Source organism: Terrapene carolina, unplaced genomic scaffold (genome assembly GCF_002925995.2).
Source record: "Terrapene carolina triunguis isolate 2854851 unplaced genomic scaffold, T_m_triunguis-2.0 Scaffold58, whole genome shotgun sequence".
Classification (NCBI taxonomy): domain Eukaryota; kingdom Metazoa; phylum Chordata; order Testudines; family Emydidae; genus Terrapene; species Terrapene triunguis.
This window is the reverse complement of record NW_020664409.1, coordinates 6215114-6239527: the sequence shown is the minus strand read 5'-3', so window position 1 is coordinate 6239527 and position 24414 is coordinate 6215114. Positions and strand designations below refer to the sequence as shown.

At 42.5% G+C, this 24414-nt stretch overlaps 1 protein-coding gene across 2 annotated transcripts in view; it reads left to right on the top strand.

Annotated features, from left to right (window-relative positions):
* Positions 1 to 24414, top strand: part of JARID2 (jumonji and AT-rich interaction domain containing 2) — a 295836-nt gene that overhangs the window by 254297 nt on the left and 17125 nt on the right. For both annotated transcript variants that reach the window (XM_026660367.2, XM_026660359.2), the window contains exons 8-12: positions 4349 to 4842; positions 10367 to 10459; positions 11021 to 11139; positions 11334 to 11404; positions 19204 to 19318. In XM_026660367.2, coding sequence (XP_026516152.1) covers positions 4349 to 4842; positions 10367 to 10459; positions 11021 to 11139; positions 11334 to 11404; positions 19204 to 19318 — 892 coding nt within the window. The remainder of the gene's footprint in view (positions 1 to 4348; positions 4843 to 10366; positions 10460 to 11020; positions 11140 to 11333; positions 11405 to 19203; positions 19319 to 24414) is intronic.

Sequence of the window (24414 nt, the reverse complement as noted above, 5' to 3'; positions counted from 1 at the left end):
GGCTCCTGCTGGCCTTTTGCTTCGGTTTATAAGCATTGCGCAGTAAATTTTGTGCTTCATTTGATTTTGTGATTAATTGAATCCTTGTGAAACTGCAGGACGCTAGATTTTCCTCTGTTTATTCATAGACCAGGTGCCGTGCAGGTGGGTGCAGTGCAGGCTTCTCCATGCTGATTCACTTAAGCACATTAATACTGCCTGATTCTTCATTGATTTTACCTAGGGCAAAAGGCTTCATAGGTCTCTCTACTCAAATTTCAAGACCATCTCTTTTCCCTTCAACTTACTTATAAAAATAATAAATATAAATATTAAGATTCTTGATCTAAAGTTACATTGGAAGTTTTTAGGGGTTTTCCAAAGAGGTTTTCTGTTGCAATTTATGTAGTGCTGCTAAACTAGAAAATGAATCTTACTTTTTCCATCTCCAGAATTCCTTCTTTCAAAAAACAAGCAAAAAACAATCAACCAGCCAAACAAAAAAAGGTCTATGAACTGACTTCTGTTTGGTTATCCAGACACTTAAGATCACAAATTTCTAGTGACCTGCAGACATTTAACAACCATTAAGTGTCAAGAATAGGCAGTAAAATGTGGTTCATTGCAAAATGGCGGTTTCATTATTTCTCCCAGCAGGTAGCTGCCATGGCTAATGCCTGAGTGAGAATCGTTTATTTAAAGGAATTCCTGGTTTATGGTCTGCTGTCAGATATGACATAAGTAATAGAAAGATGACAATGGCTTGTAAAGAACATACATGCTAGTTAAGGGAAACATTTGAATCTTTAGGAAAATTTACTTTAAATCTGCTTTTTCTAAGCAGCCTAGAAAATATAATACATTTATCTTGGTTGCTTCAAATTTTTATTTAACACTTCTTTTTTTAGTAACTTCTAACCAAGTTATAACTCAGAGACCTTTCACGGTACAACTTGAGGCACTACTTTTGTAGTTGAGGCATTATTCCCTGGGAGGCAGCTCTGCACATTACTTTGTGTAAAGAAAACTTCTTTCTTTCTACCTCAAGTGTACACACCATTTTTTCTATGTTAAAACTTTATTTCAGTTTTCACAACATAAATACATGAAAAAACAAGAAAACAAAAGAATTCAGACATTGCAAGATTATAATATTAACCAAGAACTCCTCTGTAATGTGCAGTACAATATTTCAACAGGATTTAAGAAAAAGGAGTAAGGATTAGTATTCTACAGTACAATGCCTGAAGAAAAGTAGGATTGCTGTAATATTAAGTTGTGAGATCAAATACTCAAAAGTTCAGGGAATTCCAAAAGTTAAGATTACTCTAGCAGAATTTAATTGATCCTTCGGCATTTCTAATATCTGTAATGGTTGTATGTTAATAACAAGGAGTATTAAATTCATGTTACATTGGCAAGGGAAAGAGGAAAATACAACATATGTGCAATATGGCAGCGTTAACACCTACTGATGCAACATTAACTTTTTGATTAAATTTCCTGGCTCTTGCGTATCTGGTCTCACAGCTTTAAGATTGTGTTACTGTTAATCTTTACACATTTAATTTCCTATGTATTTTAAGTTTAAAATTAAAACAAAATGTTGAGGAGAAGGGGAAGAGAAATCTGAAGGTAATCAGAGTGCATGGATTAGAAATAGATTGGCTTCAGCAGTAGAGATTTTAAATTCTTTGAGATAACAAGTGTGCACACATGCATACACCTGCTGTAAGGACCAAATCCCATTTCCACTGAAGATCACTGAGTTTTGCCATTGACTTCAGTGGGGCCAAGATGTGGCCTTAAATGCACACCTCAAGATTTTTTTTTACATTTTTTTCACTGAGCTTGCTCAGTATTTCAATTTTCAAATAATCCCAACATTGTCAAATCAAAAGATTTTTTTTTTTAAAGTGTCAGATGAGAGTCCTTAGTAACCCTTGCCAAGTCTCCAATTTCAGCCATTTGCTATGAGCCCTGGAAGTTTCACCCTAAAAATGAGTGTTTCAGAAAGTAATGACCATGTGAAATGGAGTTGTAACTGAAACCATTTAACAATCTTTAACGAGGGCAGGCGTTACAAAGCCCCCACAGTAGTACAGCATACTTATTCAGTGAGAGGACTCAAGCTCTGACATTCTGAAGTAGCTTCCATCTTGTTGTGCTTGAGAACATTACATTTTTAAGCATGTGATGAAGTGTTTTGAGATTGGTGATTTAAACTGAGCATGCAGATATTGATGTTGTATTACAAAGCCATTTAATATGAAACCGAGCCATTAACATAATCTTTCAGAATTGAAGAGATGTTACTCAGCTTCATACAGATCATATACCTTCCATTTGTTTGTCAGTGGTGCATGAGCAAAAAAGCTGTGTGTTGCTTGAGTGCTATTTTATGTGAAGGATTAAAAGTAACAGAACAAAAACCTCTCAAATTTGTTTCCTTTCTCCCATGGTGTTGCTCTCACCACCCCTCTCCTCCTGGGTGGAAGTTGCACTACTTTAACTAGGAATGGTTGCTAGATAAGACATACTTGTTCTGCCCTTTGACCTACCCTAGAGCATTGTCAAACACTTAGAAAATTGTTGCCTATTGTTTCAGCACCAGTACAAACTATCGTGTGGTCTAGGCACAGGCATTTTTGTCATCTAACCAGTGATGCGCTATCAACATTTTAATAAGGGACTCCCCCCAAAATGTTCTGCCTCAGTTGCAGCACTGTTTGATAAACTTTGCAAAAATTTTCCATGTGTCTCCAGGCTTCTGAGCCTCGTCACTGAGTTTGCCTCAAAGGAAAGTGCTGAAGGGTAGGGAAAAACGGTCAAGGAAGAGAATGGAGGAGATGAGAAATCTGAGAACAGCTATGAAATACTGTAAGACAGTATGGCTAATTTGCAGGAGATGCACACATACAGCTCAGATGCTATGCTAAAAGGCATAGTAGAGGAATCTGAACAGGACAGACTGTTGATTGGGTTTGAGAGGAGGTAGCTATCATCTCAGCAGTGGAGGTGTCATTTAGAAGGATGATGCTTCTTTCTGTTTTACAGTAGTGTTTCCAAGTCCTATTAAATTCACATTAAAAGACTGCTAATCCTTCATGTTTCCATGACTTTCTCAGAATGGAAAGAGGAGATAAGGATGACTTGGGAACAGTGTTGATGATCGTAATGTTGTGTTTTTAGTTTTTCCTATAGCAGTTGTCCTCCTTATTTATGGGCATTTTTTGGTCAGTTTGTGAACCTTTTTCTGTTGATGATTAATTCTGTCCTTTGACTAAATGTGATACTGAGATTTTCTTTAAAATTTTTATTTTTGGATGGAAAGTTTATCATTAATTTGACTGTCTTTATGCTAGAATTTAAAAGCTTTTGTATAGTCTTTATTTTTTTTCTTTGATTGAAGTTTCCCAAAAGTAATGAATCATTCTCCTGATGGTCTTGCAGTTTCTAAAACTAATACACAGTGTAAAATGCAAATGACCGTCTTTACTAAATTACTAGAGGACGCCACTCCGTGGACCCATCTGGAGCTTTTTACTTTAGATCAGTCACATTTCATCTGTTTGAGTTGACAGAAACATGTTTGTGATGCTTATGGAGATATGAATCTCCATTTTCCTCAGTTTTTCCTCCTGGTTTTCCCCTTGTTTTTGTTTACTAATGTAGAAAAATGCTTTAATAGTAATACTTAGCTCTTATATAATGCTTCATATTTTGAAAGTGTTGTACCAATGTTTAAAAACTCCGCACTACGCCTATATAAAGCTGGTTGGTTGGGAATTTTTTTGTTTTCAAAAATGCTGATTCATCAAAACCAAAACTTTTTGTGGAAACTGTTTTGACTAAAGTTCACTGGGAAAGTTTCTGAGTGGATGAAATTTCAGGGAGGGTGGTGAGAGGGGGAGAAAGAGAGATTGGGAGGCATGCCCTCAGAGTAGCTGGGTATCGGTCGGGTATTCACCTGGAATATAGGAGACCTGTGTTCAATCTTAATCAGGCAGAGCTAGGGCTTGAACTTGTGACGTGGCAACTGAACCCAAAATGGAGGCCAAAAGTAGCTGTGGGGAAGGTTAGTGTGAACACCAAAATATGATCCACTTAATAAATAATCTTCGCAATCCGAGTATCTTAGTCAGAACTTGGGCACTTTAAAAATGGAAACACTGAATATTTGACTGTTTCATTCTGTTTTCGTATCTGCATTACTGAGGATTTTGAGAAAATGGAGTGTCCCACCTGAACAGAATCTGATATTATATAAGTAGTAAAGAAATGTTGAATGCAGTCTGCCAAAAATTTTCTTAACTGTTTCCTGTGTTTCCCTCTTCCCTCCCAACCACCCCACACACATGGACTTCAGGAGGCTGTGAGCTAGATTTGGCCTGCTTTTTCCAGCTGATCAATGAAATGGGTGGCATGCAGCAAGTGACTGACCTCAAGAAATGGAACAAGCTGGCAGATATGCTACGCATCCCCAGAACTGCACAGGACAGGCTAGCAAAGCTGCAGGAAGCCTACTGCCAGTACTTGCTCTCCTATGACTCCCTCTCCTCTGAGGAGCACAAGAAACTAGAGAAGGAAGTCCTGCTGGAAAAGGAGATCTTAGAGAAGAGGAAAGGTCCTTTGGAGGGACACTCAGAAAACGCCTATAAGTTCCATTCCTTGCCCCGGTTCGAGCCCAAAAATGGACTCATCAATGGTGTGGTTCACAAAAACGGCTTCCGTAACAAGTTGAAAGAAGTTGATATCCCATTGAAAACGGGCAGGCGGCGACTCTTCGCTCAGGAAAAGGAGATCGAGAAGGAGGAGGAGGAGAAGGGAGTTCTTAGCGACTTACACAAGTGTATATACAAGGTAGTAAAGACCACTTCTGCTGATTTTCTTCTATGAAAGCATTGAAGCAGATGTTCTCTGCGCTGCACTGTGGTAAGACCCAGCTGGAGTCAGTCAATGGGCCACAGTGTTGTTCCAGCGTCAATGGCTGGACTATTGATTGCTGCAGGCAGTTTGATGAGGGGGTATTAACTCCATCCTGATCTTACTGGGGCTTGACAGACTAGAAAATGTTATTTTTGTGGATGTGCTACATAGAACACTAGTCCCCCTCCATCTATGGAGTTGACTCTTTATAAGAAATACACTAAGCAATTATCCTAGCAGACACAACATTTGTTTTCATTTTTTAGTGACATTGAAAGTAACGTTCCACTCTCTCACGCCTGTTTCTTGCCAGTTGAGCAGAGTACTGCTCCCCTGATAGAGCCATCAAAACGAATGTCGCTAAAAATACACAAGATTTAGAAAGTGCGAATTGAAATGCAAACGATATTTTCAACTGTGATGCCAAATTTTGCTAAGCACAAATGGTCATAATGCTTGTTCCTCCAGACTTTAAACACATCCGTTTACAAAGGATTGTTGTCTCTTTCATTGTATTTTATTGGCAGCCTCCCACTATTGAGCAAGAATTGGCATCATAACTTGCAGTGTACTTTTTAGTTAGATTGAATTGTTTAGCAGTGCTGAGAGGGAGAAATATACAGTACTTACTGTCTGTGGCCAGTAAGCTGCTATTCCACTTTTCCCTCCCCAGTCTCACTCCTGTCACTATGAAATGAAAACAGATAGCATTCCCAGTGTTACTGTCCAAAGTAGTTTTTGTTGAGCTATTTACAGACTGACTAAGCTCATGAATTGCATTTAAGAAACTTCATTCACATTTCTTCTGCCCAGCAATGCATTAGAATTTGTCAGCTGAAGAGCTTTCTGTTCTGGGGCTCCCTTCTCACTCCCATGTTAAAACAAACTGTTAACGATGTTTCTATCACATTAAAAGATACAAGCCTTATCTAATGGCAGCTACATTAATGATATTCCCTGTGCATAGTTAAAAGGCCTTTTTTGTACTTAATATCTTGAATTTAATAACAAATGAAACATGACTAGAACATATTGATCTGCACATACAACCTTAACGAAAGGGAGAAAAACACCATCCCACTGCTTACCAGTATAAAGTCCCCAAGTTACATTTTAGAGGGAGATGAGAGATCGTACACAAAAAGAGTGAGTCTGTGCAGAGAAATATCCTAATCAGCCATTAGAATTAAGGGAGAAGTTCAGGAATGAACACTCTAATAATGAGCCTGAACCTGCTAAGTTCTGAATGCCTCCTGCAAAGTGCTAAATGCTCTTAAACTCTCATTGATGCGCTTTCAACACCTTGTGGTAGGCTCTCAGGACTTCGCGATATCAGACCCAGTATAGAATCATAGAAATGTAGGACTGGAAGGGACCTTGAGAAGGCACTAAGTCCTGCCCCGGCACTGTGGCATGACCAAGTAGAGGTCTAATGAAGTTTAATAAATGTACTTTTAAAATGTGCATATGCTTTAGCACGTAAACTATTTAAATATTAGTGAACTTCAGGGCTGACATGATTCATGCTACCCCCATCTAGCAAAGGCAGCCAAGATACAAGAACCAAACCAGACAGGAAGTCTTGAATTACAGGGTGGTACTATAGATAACATTGCAACATGTTTTCTGCTTACAACCAAACTTGCAATCCTCCTTAAAACCACACATGCAGTCAGACTCAAACCTGTTTGAAAATTGGTATGGGCCAGGGTAGAATATATAGTACAAATTTGAGAATGTTTGCTTAAGGGGTTCCAGAGACACAGCCCCCCCAAAATCTGACCACCTAGCCTTAAACTCTGGTTCTGTTACTAAAATCACAACGTGTCTTATACTTTTCTGTACAGAGGTAGAGGAAAAACATGCAGTGAGAACTGGTGTCTTGCATCGAGAACAAGCTCTGAAAGCGAACTCATTTTTGTTTTTAAGATAATATTTTGTTCTTGACTCTGCAGAATGAACAGCTGCCCTGCTGTGAGTCAAGTGTGGCTCCCAGCCATAATGTGCAGATGCCTTAGCTGAGCCGTACTATTTATGGATTAGAGCTAAGGTTGTGTGGTTTCATTATGAATGAAACAGCACTTTAACTGCAGATTCCCTGGCTTGCATAAGTATGTTTGTTGGGGGGGAGGGTGGCATTTCTTGTCACACTAACATTTTTGGGGGGATATGTGAGAAGACCTTAAGTGAATATTTCCTAATATTTGAGTTTTTAAGTCTTATGTTCCAGAAGGGTATAGGGATAGGAAGGTCCTATTGTGTGACAGCAACCTTAGCTCCACTTCAAGAAAGGTTTTTGTAAATTAATAGATTTAGGGCCGGAAAGGACCATTGTGCTCATCTGTCCTTGCCTACGTTACACAGGTCATAGAATTTCACCCAGTAATTCCTGCATCAAGTCTAATATCTTGTGGTTATATTGGGGCATATTTTTAGGAAGAGACCACTTGTTTTCAAGTACGGTTCTCACCAATGCCATATACAGAAGTAATAAAATATTTTGATAAAATACTTGAATAGTCATTGGGCCAGAGAGAGAGAGAGAGAGAGAGTGAGTGTGTGACTGTGTGGCCTGGTGGCTTGAGAGGTGGGAGAACCCAAGGTTCGAGTCCCCACTCTAATGACTAATTATTTATACAAAGTGAAACTGCTTCAGCAGGAGATATTGATACCCCCATCCCAGAAGAGCCAACAGACTGGTGATTAGGGCACTCACCTGGGAGGGAGAGACTGGGTTCCAGTCCCTGCTCTAGAGCTGGGATTCAAACCTGGGTTTCCCACACCACCACTACTTCTTCCTTCGCATGCCTAACTCCCCTGGCGAGTCTAGCAGGAAAAAATCTGGGTTTGTGTGTTTTGTTTGGATAATGACAGAACAATTAGTTTAAACCACAACAATTCACTAAAAATGGCACAAATTCATGAAATGTTTGGTTGACCTGAATTTGGGGTTTTCAGCAAAAAAAAACCTGTCTGAAAAATTTCATCTAGCCGTAGTCTGGGCTCTCCTGACTTGAGTTAATTTTCAGGACTCTTACATTACTATTAAGGAGAGAAAAGGGAAAGTATGTAGAATGAAGTATCACAATAGAATTTTGCCATTCTTCTGTTAAGGCTCCTCACTGCTTCAAAGATTCTGCTTAATACTTCTAAGTTCCTAGAGGATCCTTAGTATTAACTGTTAAAATCTTCTCAGGAACCTCAAAAGATGTTTTGCACTTCAGTAATAATTTTGTATTGTGAGTCTATTTTCAGCCAGCTCCATTTTATAGCGCAAAGCCTTAAAATATTTTCTCTTAATGATCCTCAAGAAAATGGTGTCAAATTTTTCATGTAGAAAGCTCATCAGCCCGTATATGTTTTGTGACTTTCGGGCCAAGGTGGAAGGATGTGAAATTTTTGATGGAAGTTCTTGATTTTTCTCAATCTTTTTTAAATGATTCTGTCCACTATTGTATGCAGGTTTCTTCCCTATGATAGCGCAACCGCCCATCTCAGAATTTGGAGGACATAGTTAGTTAATTTTGGAGGATCAGTCCTGAATCCTATTCTGTTTTGTATGGCAAAGTAGCAGGCAAACACTCTTAAACCTAAAAAGCTTCTACAGAGCATTTGTTAGCAGCTCGTACATATGACGAGTTTGAAGACTGATGACGAGTTTGAAGACTGTTTGTAGGAGCAGAACAATTTGAGGACTTGTTTTAAAAGCCTGCCTCAATAAAAGATTCACAAGGGCAGTAAAAGATGAAGGCAATTGCTCATTGTATCACAGAGCATCCAACTCTGAGGTTTATGAGAGTCTAGGGCCCTGGGCATTTTGCAGACTTCTTGTAGCAGCTAATTGCCCTGCATTCAGTTTAAAACAAAACAAAAAGAAAATGATAGGACCCTAGATATTTTAGCAACAGACTTAGTCTCTTATAGGAAAAAAAAACTGCTGTGTAATTGTTCCTGGTTTACTCTTGGGTAGAGTTCTTGCTCAAACTAAGCAGAAATATAGTCTTAGCAATTTAGCAGATCATGTTTCACCATTAAAAAAAAAATAATAATAATCCAACTGATTAAACCGTCATTTACCAGAAGTTTAGATCCCGGGGTGGTGGATCTTAGGTTTTTCTTTATTTTTTGAGAGGAAGAGGGTTGGCAAATGTGAAGGAAGGTAATTGGGTGTCAGAGGAAAGAGAGGTAGATATAGGGACAAGGGATAAACTTCGTGTTTGTAAAGCAGAAATTCCTTTTCAAGTCTTGTTCTTGGTCTGGCCTATTACAATTGGTACACATCATCATGGCCAGACCAAAATATTGCAAAGTTTGGTGGCTAAGTGGCTGTCGTCCTTCACGTCCCTTAGCTTTTTAAGGTTATTTTCTTAGTCTAGAGTGATGGAAGAACTTGAAGCACCTAAATATAGGCTGCATTTTCACCAGAGGGTATAGGCAGGTTCCAATATCCCCAAGCCTTAAAGGGAGGGCATGTTTCCTGTCTCCACACTGTCTCTTTTCCTGTAAGCCTTTAACATGGTCTCAGTTATTAACATAAAAACACTTCTAAGGCTTATTTTACACATTTCCAACTTTGGATCATACACTGAGAACTTGACCTCCATATTTTACTAAGATCTTTGGCAATCTGGTGGCAGATATATGAAGCGCCGATGCTATGTCTTCCTATGGATCTCTATTAGATTGAAAATGTGTTTATTATTATATGCATGTGTGAGCATCTAATAATATAAGAATAATATACACGCGAAAGAATATTGAAAAGTTTGCTAAGTGCTCTATAGAAACAGAATAAGACAGTTCCTTGTCCCACCCAGCTTACAATCTAAAGGATATCGTGCAGACAAAGTAGTGGACGAAGGAAGCAACACACATTCTACTATTTCACTTTTGTAACTCCCCACCCCCACCATCCCATACAAATCCCTGGTCTTAATAATATTGTTATTGAACCATGCCTAGCTGCCTTGTTGTTGTTGTTTTTGTTATACATGCAATTACTGAATATAAAGTATAATATAGCTCCAGCTCATCCTTTTTGTGTCCACCTGTAATGCATGTTCTATCCTGAACAGCATCTGTTTGCACAGAAAAATAGGTTAAATGAGTTTAGGAAAAGTGTTTTAACAAGTGAGACCTTAAAAATGGAAACTGACTGGGTGCAAGTTTTAAAATATCATCTGCATAGGCTCACTTGCTGTATCAGCTGCTGCTTGCCATGATAAAAGCTGGAATCCTCTATTGCTTTTAATGGCATTTAAGATACTTGCTCCAGGAAGAAATGTATATTAGATCAATGGACTCTGTTGTACCTATTCTTAGAGAAGGTTCTGTCCTTTCCCCTCTCCCGGTTTTGGGCTGTGTAAGGTAAGGTTTGCACAGCAAATAACACTGGGGGGTGGGGTGGTGGAGATACCATTTTTAATTTCACTTCTAATTGTACTCTCTTGATTCACAGGGTAGGTCTGTTTCTTTAACAACCTTTTACCGGACGGCAAGAAACATCATGAACATGTGCTTCAGCAAGGAGCCTTCGGTAGCTGAAATAGAGGTGAGGGGCAAGAGAGCACCTAGGGATGGGAAATCTTTCCGTATGGAGGATTTAGGGATGGCTCTGCAAAGTTAAATCGCAAAGTGGCACAGTAGACTGGTTGAAGGTGTCTGATGCAGGAAGAGAATTAAGATGTTGTCTCTGCTCTTCCCGCTGACATTACTTAATATCATCAATAAAGGCACTGACAAGTTAAAGACAGGCAGGAGGGTTGGTTGGTCTTGTGGTTGAAGCACCAGCATGGGAGTCGGGGGATAGGAGTTCTGTTCTTGTCTCTGCGAACGTCTTCCTGTGTGAGTTTGCACAAGTCATTTCACTACTCTCTGTCTCAGTTTCCCCATCTGCAAAATGGAAATAAATAGTTTCCAAAAGGGATGTTAAGTCTTAATTCATTGTTATTTTTAAAGTTCTGTATATCCATCTCTAAGAGGAGATGTTTTGTTGGAGCAACACGTAGAGTATCAGTGCACTGTAACCTTCTGTTGATTGGTGAACATGTAAAGGAATTTTCTCACTCTGTTCGTTGGACTAAACATTTACTACCGCCTTCTTCTGCTATAGCAAGAGTACTGGAGGTTAGTGGAACAGAAGGATTGCCATGTAGCAGTGCACTGTGGGAAAGTGGATACCAACACACATGGGAGCGGCTTTCCTGTGGGAAAATCTGAACCATTCTCAAGGTAAAACTAGATAAATAATCTGGATTTTTATAGCATTTTGCTTGTTATGCTACAGCTATTCTATTCAGTACAGAATCCATATAAGACTATAGGTCAGAAGAATGACTACAAATGTTTGAGATGTAGAGCAACTATAAGACCAGTTTGTTTTTAATGTTGACACATAACAATGTGTGTATCACTTCATTCAACAGGCATGGGTGGAACCTTACAGTCCTTCCTAATAATACAGGATCCATCCTGCGACATCTTGGTGCTGTGCCTGGTAAGCAGATTCTCTCTCTCTCCTCTTCCCCCCCCCCCCCCCCCCCCCCGTCCTGTGTGGTATTAGGAGTCAACGATTTTGGCATTGTCCAGAGTGGCCAGAATCAATTTTGTTTTGTTTTTTGTTCTGTGCAGTTTTTACTGGAGAAAGCCATGTGTACCCACTGTTTAAAATTACAGAGGTGCAAGTGGCATTGTACATTTTAATGATTGGGATTGTCATGGCTACAGGGCAAACTGTGCCGTAGACACCATTCAGTCCCTCTCAAGTGCCCCCCTTACATGGTAAGCCTGGCTTCCTGCACCTTACTCTGGGTGGAATCATGCAGCCCACCCACTCTTTGATGGCTCTCTGGGCTGCAGCCCCTTGGTTTGCAACCATGTTAACGACACAGGCCCAATTTGGTTTTGACATGTGTGAGTTTCTCCTGGGGAGCCTGTCACAGTATACGTTTGCAGTGACATAGAAACAGCGTCTGCAAAACAAAGTAGTATTTATTAATTCCTCAAAGGTACAAAGCATGTAGAGCAAAGTGTAAACCAATAAAAGGCCTACACTTATGCTTTGCACAAGCAGGCAAGGAAAGTTTAAGTACCTCTCAGCCCTGCTAATTCCCTCTGTGGCAGGGAGAAGCACACTGCCCTGTTGCAGCATGTTCCCTGTCTGTGTGCCCCAATCAGTCTGTCAGCTTTCCCCGACATACCTTGAGCAACCTCTCTTCGCTCAGCAATTCCCCTCCCCCACCCCTTTTCTAGGGTCTTTGAGATTTAGGACTCCCTAGGATTCCAGTCTTTTCGCCTTGGGAAGAGCAACCCATTCCAGCCGAGAGGGAGCTAGACAAGGGGTATTCCGCTTCCGCCCTTCAGAGCCCTCTTTCCCATTGTTTTGCTTCCTGGTTGGTTTCCCCTATACAACTGCCTTTGATTTAACTCCTGGCCTTCAGGCAGGATAATGTCACCCAGATAAACTGGGGGGCATATGATATCTATAAAAAACAATGCAAATATGTCCCAGTTCTCCACAGGGATACCAAACAAGCCTCCGCTTGTTGCAGCATTTATAACCATGTTTGGTGGAGACATGATTTCCAATTTATCCTCAATCTGTTCTGTGGAAATGGGCACTTTTCCTAGACCTAGAAAGGTGCTGATTTGTTTTCTAACCCATATGGATGGACATTGCCCTGGAGTATTTTGTGTTTCCAGGCATAAAATGTGATCTGTAGGTTCAGAATTGATGAACAGTTGGGGCCATATACCTGTGGACACTTACTTCTCCTTGTAATGTCCCTTTTAGTTATTACTTGTACATCTGTGTCAACATTTTGCCCAGGGTGATGAATGATTGAGATATTGCTTCCGTATTTATAGACTCTAGAACACAATGCCAGGCAAAATAATGACAACATTTACTGTGAATATTCATTTGGACTTCATTCAAGTTTTAGTGGTTTAAAAAAAGTGCACTGAAAGCCGAATTCGCAATCACGTGTACAAATATCAGTGCTGGAGAACTATCACAGTCAGAGAACAAATACAGTTTCAAGTGACTTATTTGACCAATCAAAACTAACCTTGAATTTTGGGTATTGACAATCAATCCATAAAGTAGAAAATTAAAAAAGATATTTGAGTAACTAATAAATTCAAGGCCATTTCAATCGTCTGGTAGATATTTTATGAGCTGAAAGAGTCTACATTTGTTTAATATATTATTCTTTGTGAATTATTCACTCTGCTCTGGTAGAAACAAAGTTCTTCTTCAGGATGCATTGTCCATGTATATTCCACTCTTGAGTACTGGGCACATGTGCACCAAGTCTGGATTCTCTTGGCCAGCGGTGTCTGTTGAGGCCGTGCTTCCAACGGAGGACATAAAGGGTGGGACAGCCCCAACTGCCTCTTGCTTCCTTCTTTCCTCCTTTGGCTATGAATTGGAACATAGTGTCCAAGTCTCTCTCCTCCACTGTGAACTATGTAAATAGTTAGTGATTACCTTTAGTGTTAGTAATTTAATATCATTTCCTTTCTCCCCTTTTTGTAAGGAAACTGCTTTTTGCTTGCCTATGAGGGGAGGGGGATCACTCTCTCTGGGTATGGCTACACTGCACCGAGAGGTGTGATTGCAGCACGGATTGGCATACCCATGCTAGCTTTACTCTTGCTAGCACAGCTAAAAATAGCAATGAAGATATGTGGACATGGATTGCGGCATGGGCTAGCAACCCAAGTATGGTCCCCAATGGGCTTGTACAGCTCATGTTGTCACATCTCCACTGTTATTTTTAGCTGCCCTAGCTAGATTTAAGGCTATGCCTACGTGTGCTGCAGCCTCACCTAAGATTGCAGTGTAGACATACACTATGACTGAACAATCCAGCCTTCAAAAACTGCCCTTTGTGCAAGGCTGCAATGCCTCTAATTGATGGGCACAGCGGATGAATATTGCGTCTGGTAAGGGGCACATTACCGAGAGACGTGCCATCTGTAGATCCTTTTCTAAGAGAACCCAGAGAGCTAGGGAGACTTGCTTAATAAAGACATTTCTTTTGGAGACATCTGTGTTCCTTCTCAGGCTCCAGGATGCCCAGGGCGGAAACCTCTGAGCAGTCATCAGCTACTCATGGGGCTGAAGTTCCTGTTTCTAAAGATTAAATCTCCTTGTCTGGTAAAATGTCAGGTGGCAGGGAAGAAAGACCACGAGGTTCATAAAGAAAAGAGACAGAGATTCCTCCTCACCAGGTCCTTTACTTTAAGAGCCACAAAGGGTGACACAAGGCCCCAAAACGGTCCCACTGGCACCCATTCAGGCACAAGTCTTCATGCCTCCGGACTGTCTTTTGTCGTACTGCACAAATGCCTGGTTCTGACTCCTCAGCACCAAGGCTCCTGGTTCCAGTTCAGTCTACTTAATTTGACTTCAGTGCTAACATATTCACTACCAAAATCCAATACAGCATCTAAAGACCTATTGGTCTCCTTGATACCAAATTGCCCACTACTATCCAACAGCTGTCCTGACACTGGTACTGCACACATCTACAGAACCAGCTAAAGCACATTCCATGGGGGCTTCCGCACACCAATTGGTACAGCTCCTGTTCTGGAGGAATATGCACTTTCCTACTCTGAAAGCACTAGGGGAGATTTCACCAGGTTGTTCCTTGCTGTCTAGGTATTCAGGATCATTCACACCCGAGAGAATGTCATGGGCTGCTTCCTATTACCACAGACACAGAAGTTCAAGAAGGGATACTATTCTTTGATACCCTACCCCTTCAATATCTGCCATTTTGCCTACCAGTACTGTTGGCCTTATAGGGCTCCAAGGGAAATGCATCATGCTAAAAGGCCTGCATCAGCATTCTAGTCGAGTGCTAGATCTCAACCACAGCTTTACAATGGGGCATTACAACTAGACCAACTGCTCCACTACCTGCAGAACAGACTGGTCAAGGCTCAGATGAGGAGACCCAGACAGAAGACCATCCTGTCTTGTTGGGATTCTATGACCAGATTTATAGACAAATTTCCACAAGACAACGTATATCACGGCTGAGTCAGCTCACGGCACCCGGGTCCCTACAGGCATCCCTACGTGCTGCAGATACAGCATCTAGATCAGGGGTTCTCAACCTTTTTCTTTGAGGCCCTCCTCAACATGCTAGAAAAACTCCAGGGACCAGCGGGGGGACCTCCAGACCAAGGGTGGGACCCTGGGGCATCGGTATAGTTTGACTTCTATTTGTGGGGAGAAGGCCAGCAGGGCTCGGGCCAGCTCTGCACAGTGGGGTCCAGGGAGGGGGTGCCACCTCCAGCCCTGACTCATCTCATCAGGACACCCCCCTGTCTGGGGCTGTGTGCGGTGGCTACTCTGAGGGCTCTGCTAGGCCCAGAGCTGCCTGGGCAGATCTGACTGGCTGCGTGAGCAGTCAAAGGAGGCTGGGAGCTGAGGAGCAGATGCAACCCCAGGCACCAGCAGCAGATGGGGAAATGCCACGGCTGCCCACTCCATGGCACCATCAGCCAAAGGAGCAGTTGCCCCTCACTGCCTGGCTCTGTCTTCCTGCCCAGGGTCTGGCCAGAGGGTGGGGCCTGAGGGAGAGGAGGAGGTGGGGGGGGTGGAGCTGCCCCCAGGACTACCCCACTCTGGGTAAAGCACTGCAGATTGGGGGGCAACATCCTTGTGCCCCTCAACTCTGCCCATGGGCTCACGGTTTCTGCCTGTGGCGACGGGGCTTCAGCCCTGCTGCTCCTAGCTTCAGGGGGATGGGGGAGCTCGGGGTTTCAGCCCCGCACTGCTCCCCGCTTCAGCCCCATGAGGGGTGGAGGGGCACCTCGGGGCTTCAGCCCCAAGGGGGCTCCGGGGCTCGGGGCTTCTGCCCTGTGCCATTCCCTGCTTCAGGCCCATGGGGGCACTGGGTTTCAGTGGTCGGGCTCCGCAGCCCCCCGAAAGGGCTCACGGGCCCCCGGTTGAGAACCGCTGCTCTAGATTATGGCCACCTCAATTGCTATGAGGAGATTCTCCTGGCTCCACAGTTCAGGGATCCGTAAAGAAACTCAAATAACAGTTGTCGATCTCCCCTTCGAGGAATTTGAACTTGTTAGTGTGAAAACAGATGAGACCTAAAGGCCTTGTGTGCCACACTGAGATTCTTAGGAGTCCACACTCCTGCACCAAAGTGTAAGCAATGTAAACACTAGCCACAACAGAGGCAATCTCTTTACCCTCAATACAGGCACTTAGGAAATGTCTGAAATTTCCCAGAAGGAGGTCATCAGGATCCACACCACCCTCTCTGCTGATCAACCTCCGTCGAAATGAAGGCAGCAGATTTGACTTCTTGGTCTAAAGCAAACCCCTTTGGCTCTTCCAATTATATCCCCTTCATTTGGGAATAATTTATTTAATCGATGGGTCCTGGAGCACCAACTATATTGACCGCTGGGTCTTGGAAATTGTAGTTTATATGTTATTCCATACAGTTCCAGCCCTCCCCAACCCGCCTTTCCCATCCCTATTCAGGGACCTCTCTCATTGAAAGCATGCTATATCAGAAGGTGCAGTCACTTCTTCGTCTTGGAGCAGTGGAAGAAATTTCTCAAGAACAAAAGGGAAAGAGATTTTACCCTCATTATTGTCTGACTCCCAAAAACAAAGGCAGCCGGCAACCCATTCTGAACCTCAGAGAGCTGAACATCTTCATCTGCAAGCTCAAATTCAGGATGGTGACTCCAGCCTCTCTAATTCCAATCTTAAATCAGAATAACTGGTATGTAGCTCTCGACTTCCCAGACACTTCCATATAGCTCTCCCAGCTGCCCACAGAAGATACCTCAGGTTTCACGTGGGCAATTGCCACTACTAGCACAGGGCATCACCATTCGGTCTACCAACAGCACGAAGGGTATTCATAAAATGGCTGGTGGTGATGGCCACTTACCTCAGAAGACAGGGAGTCCAAGTTTTCCCATATTTTGATGATTAACTCATTCATCGGAAGTTGTGCCAGCAAGTAATAGACTCCATTTAACGGACTTTGCAACTGTTCGCCTCTCTAGGCCTTAAAGTAAACAAAAAGAGAAGTCAATACTGACTCCCAACACAAAAAACAGAATTCATAGCAGTCATGCTGGTCTCCCTAACAGTGATGACTTGTCTACCACCAGAGATTCCAAGTCATACTAGACCTATCTGCCGACCTGCACGTTTACTACACCATATCAGTGAGAACTTTTTTGACTGCTAGGACACATGGCCCCTGCACCTTTGTAATTCAGCCTGCCAGACTTCTGTTGCATGCAAGGGTGTTTGAGATCTGTACTATGCATCAGCCAAGCAAACATTACCTGTCCCTCCTAATACATGTTCCACCAGAAGTCCTGTCATTAAATTGGTGGAAGGGGCCCTTCAAAGTCTGCAAAGGGACAGCCATTCTCCCCTCCAATACCATCAAAAACATTGGTGACAGATTCCTTTACTTTAGCATGGAAAGCCCATTTAGACAATCACCAAACACAAGCTACATGGACTCCTCAGGAAGCAAGGCTCCACACAAAGGTCCTGGAGCTAATAGCCATTTTATGTAAACAAGCAGTGGGGAGTAAGGTCTACTCCTTCGTGTTAAGAGTGTGTACATCTTTGGAACTTTTGTATCCATCATGAAATTACTCTGAAGGCTGTTCATCTGCCAGGAATACAGAATGTGCTGGCAGATCACCTCACTGAGCAGTTTTCAAACAACCTTTACAGGTTGATAGATGACAACGTAAGACATCTCTCTCAAGTGTAGTCATCCCAGCATTCACCTCTTTGCCAAAAGAGTAAAAAGGAAATGTCAAAATTTCTCTTTTGGAGGGAGACTAAGTCAGGGGTCATTGCCTGATGCATTACTGATTTCATGGTCATTAGGCCTCCTGTACGCTTACCCTCCAATTCCGTTCATCACCAGTGCTTTCAGGAAGCTCAGATGGGACTCTGCCATAATGATCATGGTAGCACCAGCGCGACCAAGACAGTTCTGGTATCAGGCCTGAAGAATCGCTCCATTCAACCATCAATACATGTAGTTCTCCAACCAGAGGTCATAATATGGAGGCACGACTAAGTCCTTCATCCCATATTCCCTACACTTCACAGCATAAATGTTGGCTGGCTGACTTCAGTAGAAAGAACCTGCTCATCTGCAGTACAGAGTGTCCCTGTCCACAGCAGAAAAGACTCTACCAGATATATTTATGCTGCTAAATGGAAGAGATTCATGATCTGGTCACAACACCACCAGTTAATACCATCTCAAGCAAAGATTCTAGACAGACTGAACTATCTGTGAGCTTAAGGGGTCTTCTAGCAGCCATCTCAGCTCTCCACTGTCCATTGCAAGCTGCTTCTACATTCTCACACCCCACAGTGGCCAGATTCTTATGAAAGTTAGAGAACCTCCCCCTCTTTGGGATCTAAATATTGTTCTCACAGGGTTAATCGGCCCACCTCTTGGACCTTTCGCTATAAGTTCTTTCTCATCTTTCCATAAAAACAGCCTTCCTGGTAGTGATAACATCAGCCAGACGAGAGGGGGAGATACAAGCATTGATGTCAGGGGCCCCATATTTGATTTTTCATAAAGACGGGGTGTTATTGAGATTTCAGTTGCTTCTTTGAGAAACATTCCCATCCTAGTTGTTTGTAGGGCAGCTATTTGGGAGTTCAGTGCGTACGTTTACCCAGCATTATTCTATCATGGAAGTGAGAATTTTGGCTATCCTACACTGCAACACCCATCTCCTGGGATCTAGGTCACTTCTTGTGAGTTATCAACAGTAGAATATACATGGAAAAGCAGTTGGCTTACTTATAGTAACTGCTTCTTTGAGATGTTTTCTCCATATATAATTTCACAACCTGTCCTTGTTTCCTGCTACTACAAAGTCTGTTAATATCTGGATTCTGTATTGATGAAGGAACTGAGGGGTGGGTAGGGCTGCCCTGCCCGTTATGCGCTTGGTGGGAGGCACAAAGACATTCAGGGTGCAGGCATGGCCCCAACAAACACCGCTGGCCAGGATAATTCAGACTCGAGTGGATTGGGTGCATGCGCACCAAGAGTAGACTATATATGGACAACATACCTCGAAGAACCACAGCTACTGTAATGTTAGTGACCATTTCATTTAAAACTCCTGAGTCAACTCAATAGAGAAGCAGGCTTTTCAGCTGAAATGTGCTCTAAAAATATCATTTATTTATTTTTAATTGACATTCTAATCCATTAAAGTTTATTTTTAATTCCTCTATTTTAGGAGTGACAATTCCTTGGCTAAATATTGGCATGGTCTTTTCTACCTCATGCTGGTCTCGAGACCAAAATCACCTTCCGTACATTGACTACTTACACACTGGTGCTGATTGCGTTTGGTGAGTATCCCTGTGGTTTGTCCCATTACGCGGTGCCCCAGTGGCTCTTGGTAGGAAGGTTGGAAGCTACTGCAGTATGGCTACTGCGTTTTGCCTGAATGAGTCACATCAGGAAATGAAGTTTCTGTGATTACAAATTTAATGGGAAAGTCTATCAAATTTCATGACAAGTGATATGGTATAAACTAAATGAAAAACCCCTTCTAAAGGAAAAGGGTTTAATATTTCTTCCATTCTCTGTTTTAGGCTATTTAGCAGCAAACAATTTTTGCCGTGTGTAGATTTCACTGCAGAATGTTTCTGAACACCTGGAATCCAAATGACAGCTAGTCAAGGCAGGATTTCCTTAGACTGATGTGTAGAGAGATTTGTTCAAGCTAGCTCTATATTCTCATTTCTAAGGTGATTGATCCCATCCTTCTGCTAAACTGTCCCCACTCTTCTACTTCACAAGGTATCTTGAGACTCTGTAGATACCAAACCACATATATATTTTTTATTTTTACCCAGTGATACCTGCCTTTGAAGCCACATCCTTCTAACATTTTAATATGAATGATTGCAAGTCTAACTTCTTGTAGCCACATTTTGTGTTTTGTGGGCACCTGTTGCAAATAGGCTTAACACGTGCTCATACATCTGCTTAGAGGTGGCTGCTGCTTACTGTAGTCATTACACAATATTGCTCAGATTGTAATGGAAGTACAACAGCTGATAGTGGAATCACTGGAAGCAGATGGTGCCAGCATTTAATATACTTATCTGTGTTATTCCTGTAGTACTATGTTATCCTGAAAGGATCTTCTCTACAATAAGAACAGTATAAGCAGCTAAACTTGTAGACCTTGATTAAACAAAAATGTAATAAATTAAGAAACCCCTTGATTGTAAAACTTTGATGCATGGAGGCTGAATTATAATGGCTTGTAAGACGACTGGATTCACCCCTGCGGCGCCCCCTACTGGTTACTCTGGGGAATCAGCTCGTCCAGCGTCTGGAGCGCCCTCTGCAGGGCAGTGATCTGCCTTGTCCCTACTTCTGGCCCCTGTGTCCCTCCCAGGACCCCGGTGCCCCTTGCTCTGGGTGCTGCCCCCTGGCAGTACCCCACAGATCTGGGTCTCCCCTTCCTGGGGAACCCCCACCCACTATCCCCACCTTGCCTCAGTACTAGGCCACTGCCAGTCCCTGGGGCAGACTGCAGTATAGGCCACTCATCACTGGCAAGGAGGGTTTGGACCTGCTCCCTTGGCCTAGCCCTGGGCTGCCCTCTGCAACCCCCAGTACCCCTTGGCCTATTACCAGGCCGCAGCCTGGGGCTATCCAGGCTGGAGCTCCTCAGCCTTTCCCCAGCCCTGCTCCACTACAGGTACCCTGTCTAGCTCCCTGCAGCCAGGCCCTTCTCTCTCTGAAGGCAGAGAGAGACTCTTGAGCTCTTCGCTCCCAGCCTCTTTATACAGGCCAGCTGAGTCTGTTTGGGGCGTGGCCCCAGCTGCAGCCACTTCCCCCGATCAGCTCAGCCTTCACGCTGCCTGCTCCCTGGGCTATCTCAGGCCCTTCCAGGCAGGAGCAGGTGTCCACCCTGCTACATGGCTAATGATGCTTGGCACATACCATAAATAGTACTTTAAAATGCTTTATAAGATTTCAAGAAAACCAAACATACAGAGATGTTCGGTTACCCTCTTAATTACTAATTAAAAACTATTTAAACTCTTATCAGTATTAATGGTGCTAAACTTGAGCTGTGGTTATGTGCCGAGTTGTGTGAATACAGGTGAGTTTGTCACAGCTAAATGTTCCTACCAGGATCTGGGTCCCATTGTCCTAGGAACAAACTTCGAATAAGAGGCTGTCCATGCAATGAAGAGCTTACAGTCAGTCTAAGACAAGACAGATCCATAACTGGGGCAAGAGGCAATGTACAATCAGAGTGAATTGTTATGCCTTATAAGTGTCATGTGAATTCTATTAATTTTATAAAAATATGTTTTGGGGGGGGAGGGAGGATGGGAGAGGAGGTTGTTTTTCACATTTTGTTATAGGCAGAGCTGGTGGCACTCTCCCGTTAAAGTTGCCTAAGACTGTGTTTGGTTGTGTAAAACTTTACCAGACTTTAACTGTTTGGTCTGATATTTTCCATGCTGGCTGTCCCAAGCTAAATTTCTTTAGAAAGTTTCAGAAAAAGCAATGAAGATGCTCCTGAGAATGAGATTAGGGAAAAGTACATTGTTTTGCAAGCATTAGAAAAAAATCTCACATTCTCCTATTTTTTTCGAGAAGCTCTAGCACCTCCATGTTTTTAAGCAGTGATTTCATATTTGGCAGGGCGTGACCTAGTGTCAGGGATGTGCCTGTTGCTTTTCCCATGAAAATCCACCCACCTTTGACTAAGTTGTAAGCCTCTGAAAACTGCCATTTGTACATGCTCAGTAGAGATATAGAGGCTGGCTATTTAAATTCCATCTACACTGAACATGCTCCAGGCCCGGGCTGAGGACTTTACCTGCAATTGCTGCTCTGAGCCACCAGGGGCTGTTGTGGCACCAGATATAAAAACTGAGAGCAGAGGTGTCTCTCTCCTGTGCTCTCAATTCACCTCCTTCTGCCGTGGTCCCCAAACTTTTTCTAGTGTGTCCTTTAGACTGACTTGGAAGATGGGGGCAGAAGTAAACTGCACATACAAAATGAGAGATGCACACAAGATCCCAAATCAGTAAGAGAATATACATGTAGGCTCCATTTTGACTGAAACATGAGTTCAGGATTTTGTTTTCAACCATGAAACAGTAGCCCATGTCACAAACACCTAATGTCACAAGGGAAACAAGAAATGTCAGTAGGAAAATTACTCCTTTAAAAATAAAAATTTAGCTGAAGAGAAGTCAAGAGCTGAAAGATTTTAAAAACCCTCTCTTCCCGTCAACTCATGTATCCCAAGAAAAAGTGCACCATAGCCCACCCAGTTCACTGTAAACAGCAGTACCTGGGTTTACTATGGAAAACACTCTTTGACACTCTCGGTCTTCCATTTCATAGAAGGAATCAAGAGCTGTTGCAGATACATATTGATATTTGCGCACACAAATGAATTCCTACTGAGCCCTTTATAAAGCAACTCCAAGCAACACTGATGGATCACAGGGATGAGACTGCTTTCTGTCCTGCACACCTTCACTTGCCCAGAGTTGCATGATAAAATGTTGGCAAATTTCACATTTTCAAAGGAAACCTAATGTCATCTGTTAGTGACCCTAAAATCAGCATTGCTCAGCATTCCTCAGATGCTGATAACAATTATCAGATAGATCACAATATGTTGGAGAAGAATCAACACGGCTTTTGTAAAGGAAAATCATGCCTCACCAATCCATTAGAATTCTTTTGGGAATCAACAAAACATGTGGATAAGGGTGATACAGTGTACTTTGACTTTTTCTGAAAGTCTTTAGACAAGGTCCCTCACCAAAGGCTCTTAAGCAAAGTAAGCAGTCGTGGGATAAGAGGGAAGGTCCTCTCATGAATCAATAACTGGTTAAAAGGCAGGAAACAAAGGTAGGAATAAATGGTCAGTTTCCAGAATGGAGAGAAGTAAATAGTGGATCTGTACTGGGACCAGTACTGTTCAACGTATTCATAAATGATCCCAAAGAAGGGATAAACAGTGAGATGGCAAAGTTTGCCAATGATACAAAATTACTCAAGATAGTTAAGTTCAAAGCAGACTGTGAAGTGTTACAAAGGAATGTCACAAAACTGGGTGACTGGGCAACAAAATGGCAGATGAAATTCAATGTTGATAAATGCAAAGTACTTCTTATTGGAAAACATAACCTAACTGTACATATAAAATGATGGGGTCTATATAAGCTCCAAGAAAGAGATCTTGGAGTCATTGTGAATAGTTCTCTAAAAAGATCCACTCGTACAGCGGCAGTCAAAAAAAGCTAACAATGTTAGGAACTGTTAGGAAAGGGATAGATAAGAAGATAGTAAATATCATAATGCCATTATATAAATCCATGGTATGCCCACATCTTGAATACAGAGTGCAGTTCTGGTCACCCGTCTCAAAAAAAAAGATACATTAGAAATGGAAAAGGTACAGAGAAGAACAACATAACTGATTAAGGATAGGGAATAGCTTCCATGTGGAGGAGAGATTAAAAAGACTGGGACTGTTCAGCTCAGAAAAGAGACGATTAAGGGGGGATATGATACAGGGTCTATAAAATTATGAATGGTGTGAAGAAAGTGAATGAGGAAGTGTTCTTTACCCCTTCACATAACACAAGAACCTGCAGTCACCCAATGAAATTAACAGGCAACAGGTTTAAAACAAACAAACATAAGTACAGGTTTCAGAGTAGCAGCCGTCTTAGTCTGTATCCGCAAAAAGAACAGGAGTACTTTCTATATGCATCCGAAGAAGTGGGCTGTAGCCCACGAAAGCTTATGCGCTAATAAATTTGTTAGTCTCTAAGGTGCCACAAGGAAACATAAGTACTTCTTCTCACAACACACAATCAACCTGTGGAACTGTCTGCCAGGGGATGTTGTGAAGGCCAAAAGTATAACAGGGTTCAAAAAAGAATTAGGTCAGTTCATGGAGGATAGATCCATCAATGGCTATTAGCCAAGATGGTCAGGGATGCCTCCCCATATTCTGGGTGTCTCTAAACCTCTGACTGCCAGATGCTGGAAGTGGGTGACGGGATGGATCACTTGATGATTGCCCTGTTCTGTTCATTCCCTTTGAAGCATCTGGCATTGGCCACTGTCAGAAGACAGGGTACTGGGCTAGATGGACTATTGGTCTGATCCCATATAGCCATTCTTATAAGAAACATACTCTGCACCAAGGGCTGTTTTGCACAGAAGAAATTGGAGAGCATGTAGCTGAAATCTCAGGGCTAGTCTACACTACCTGCCCGGATCGGCGGGTAGAAATCAATCTCTTGGGGATCGATTTATCGCGTCTCATCTAGACGGATAAATCGATCCCCGAATTGACGCACGTACTCCCACCTTGTCAGGAGGAGCAAGCGCCGTTGACTGGGGAGCCGCGGCGGTCGATTTGCTGCCGTCCTCACAGCGG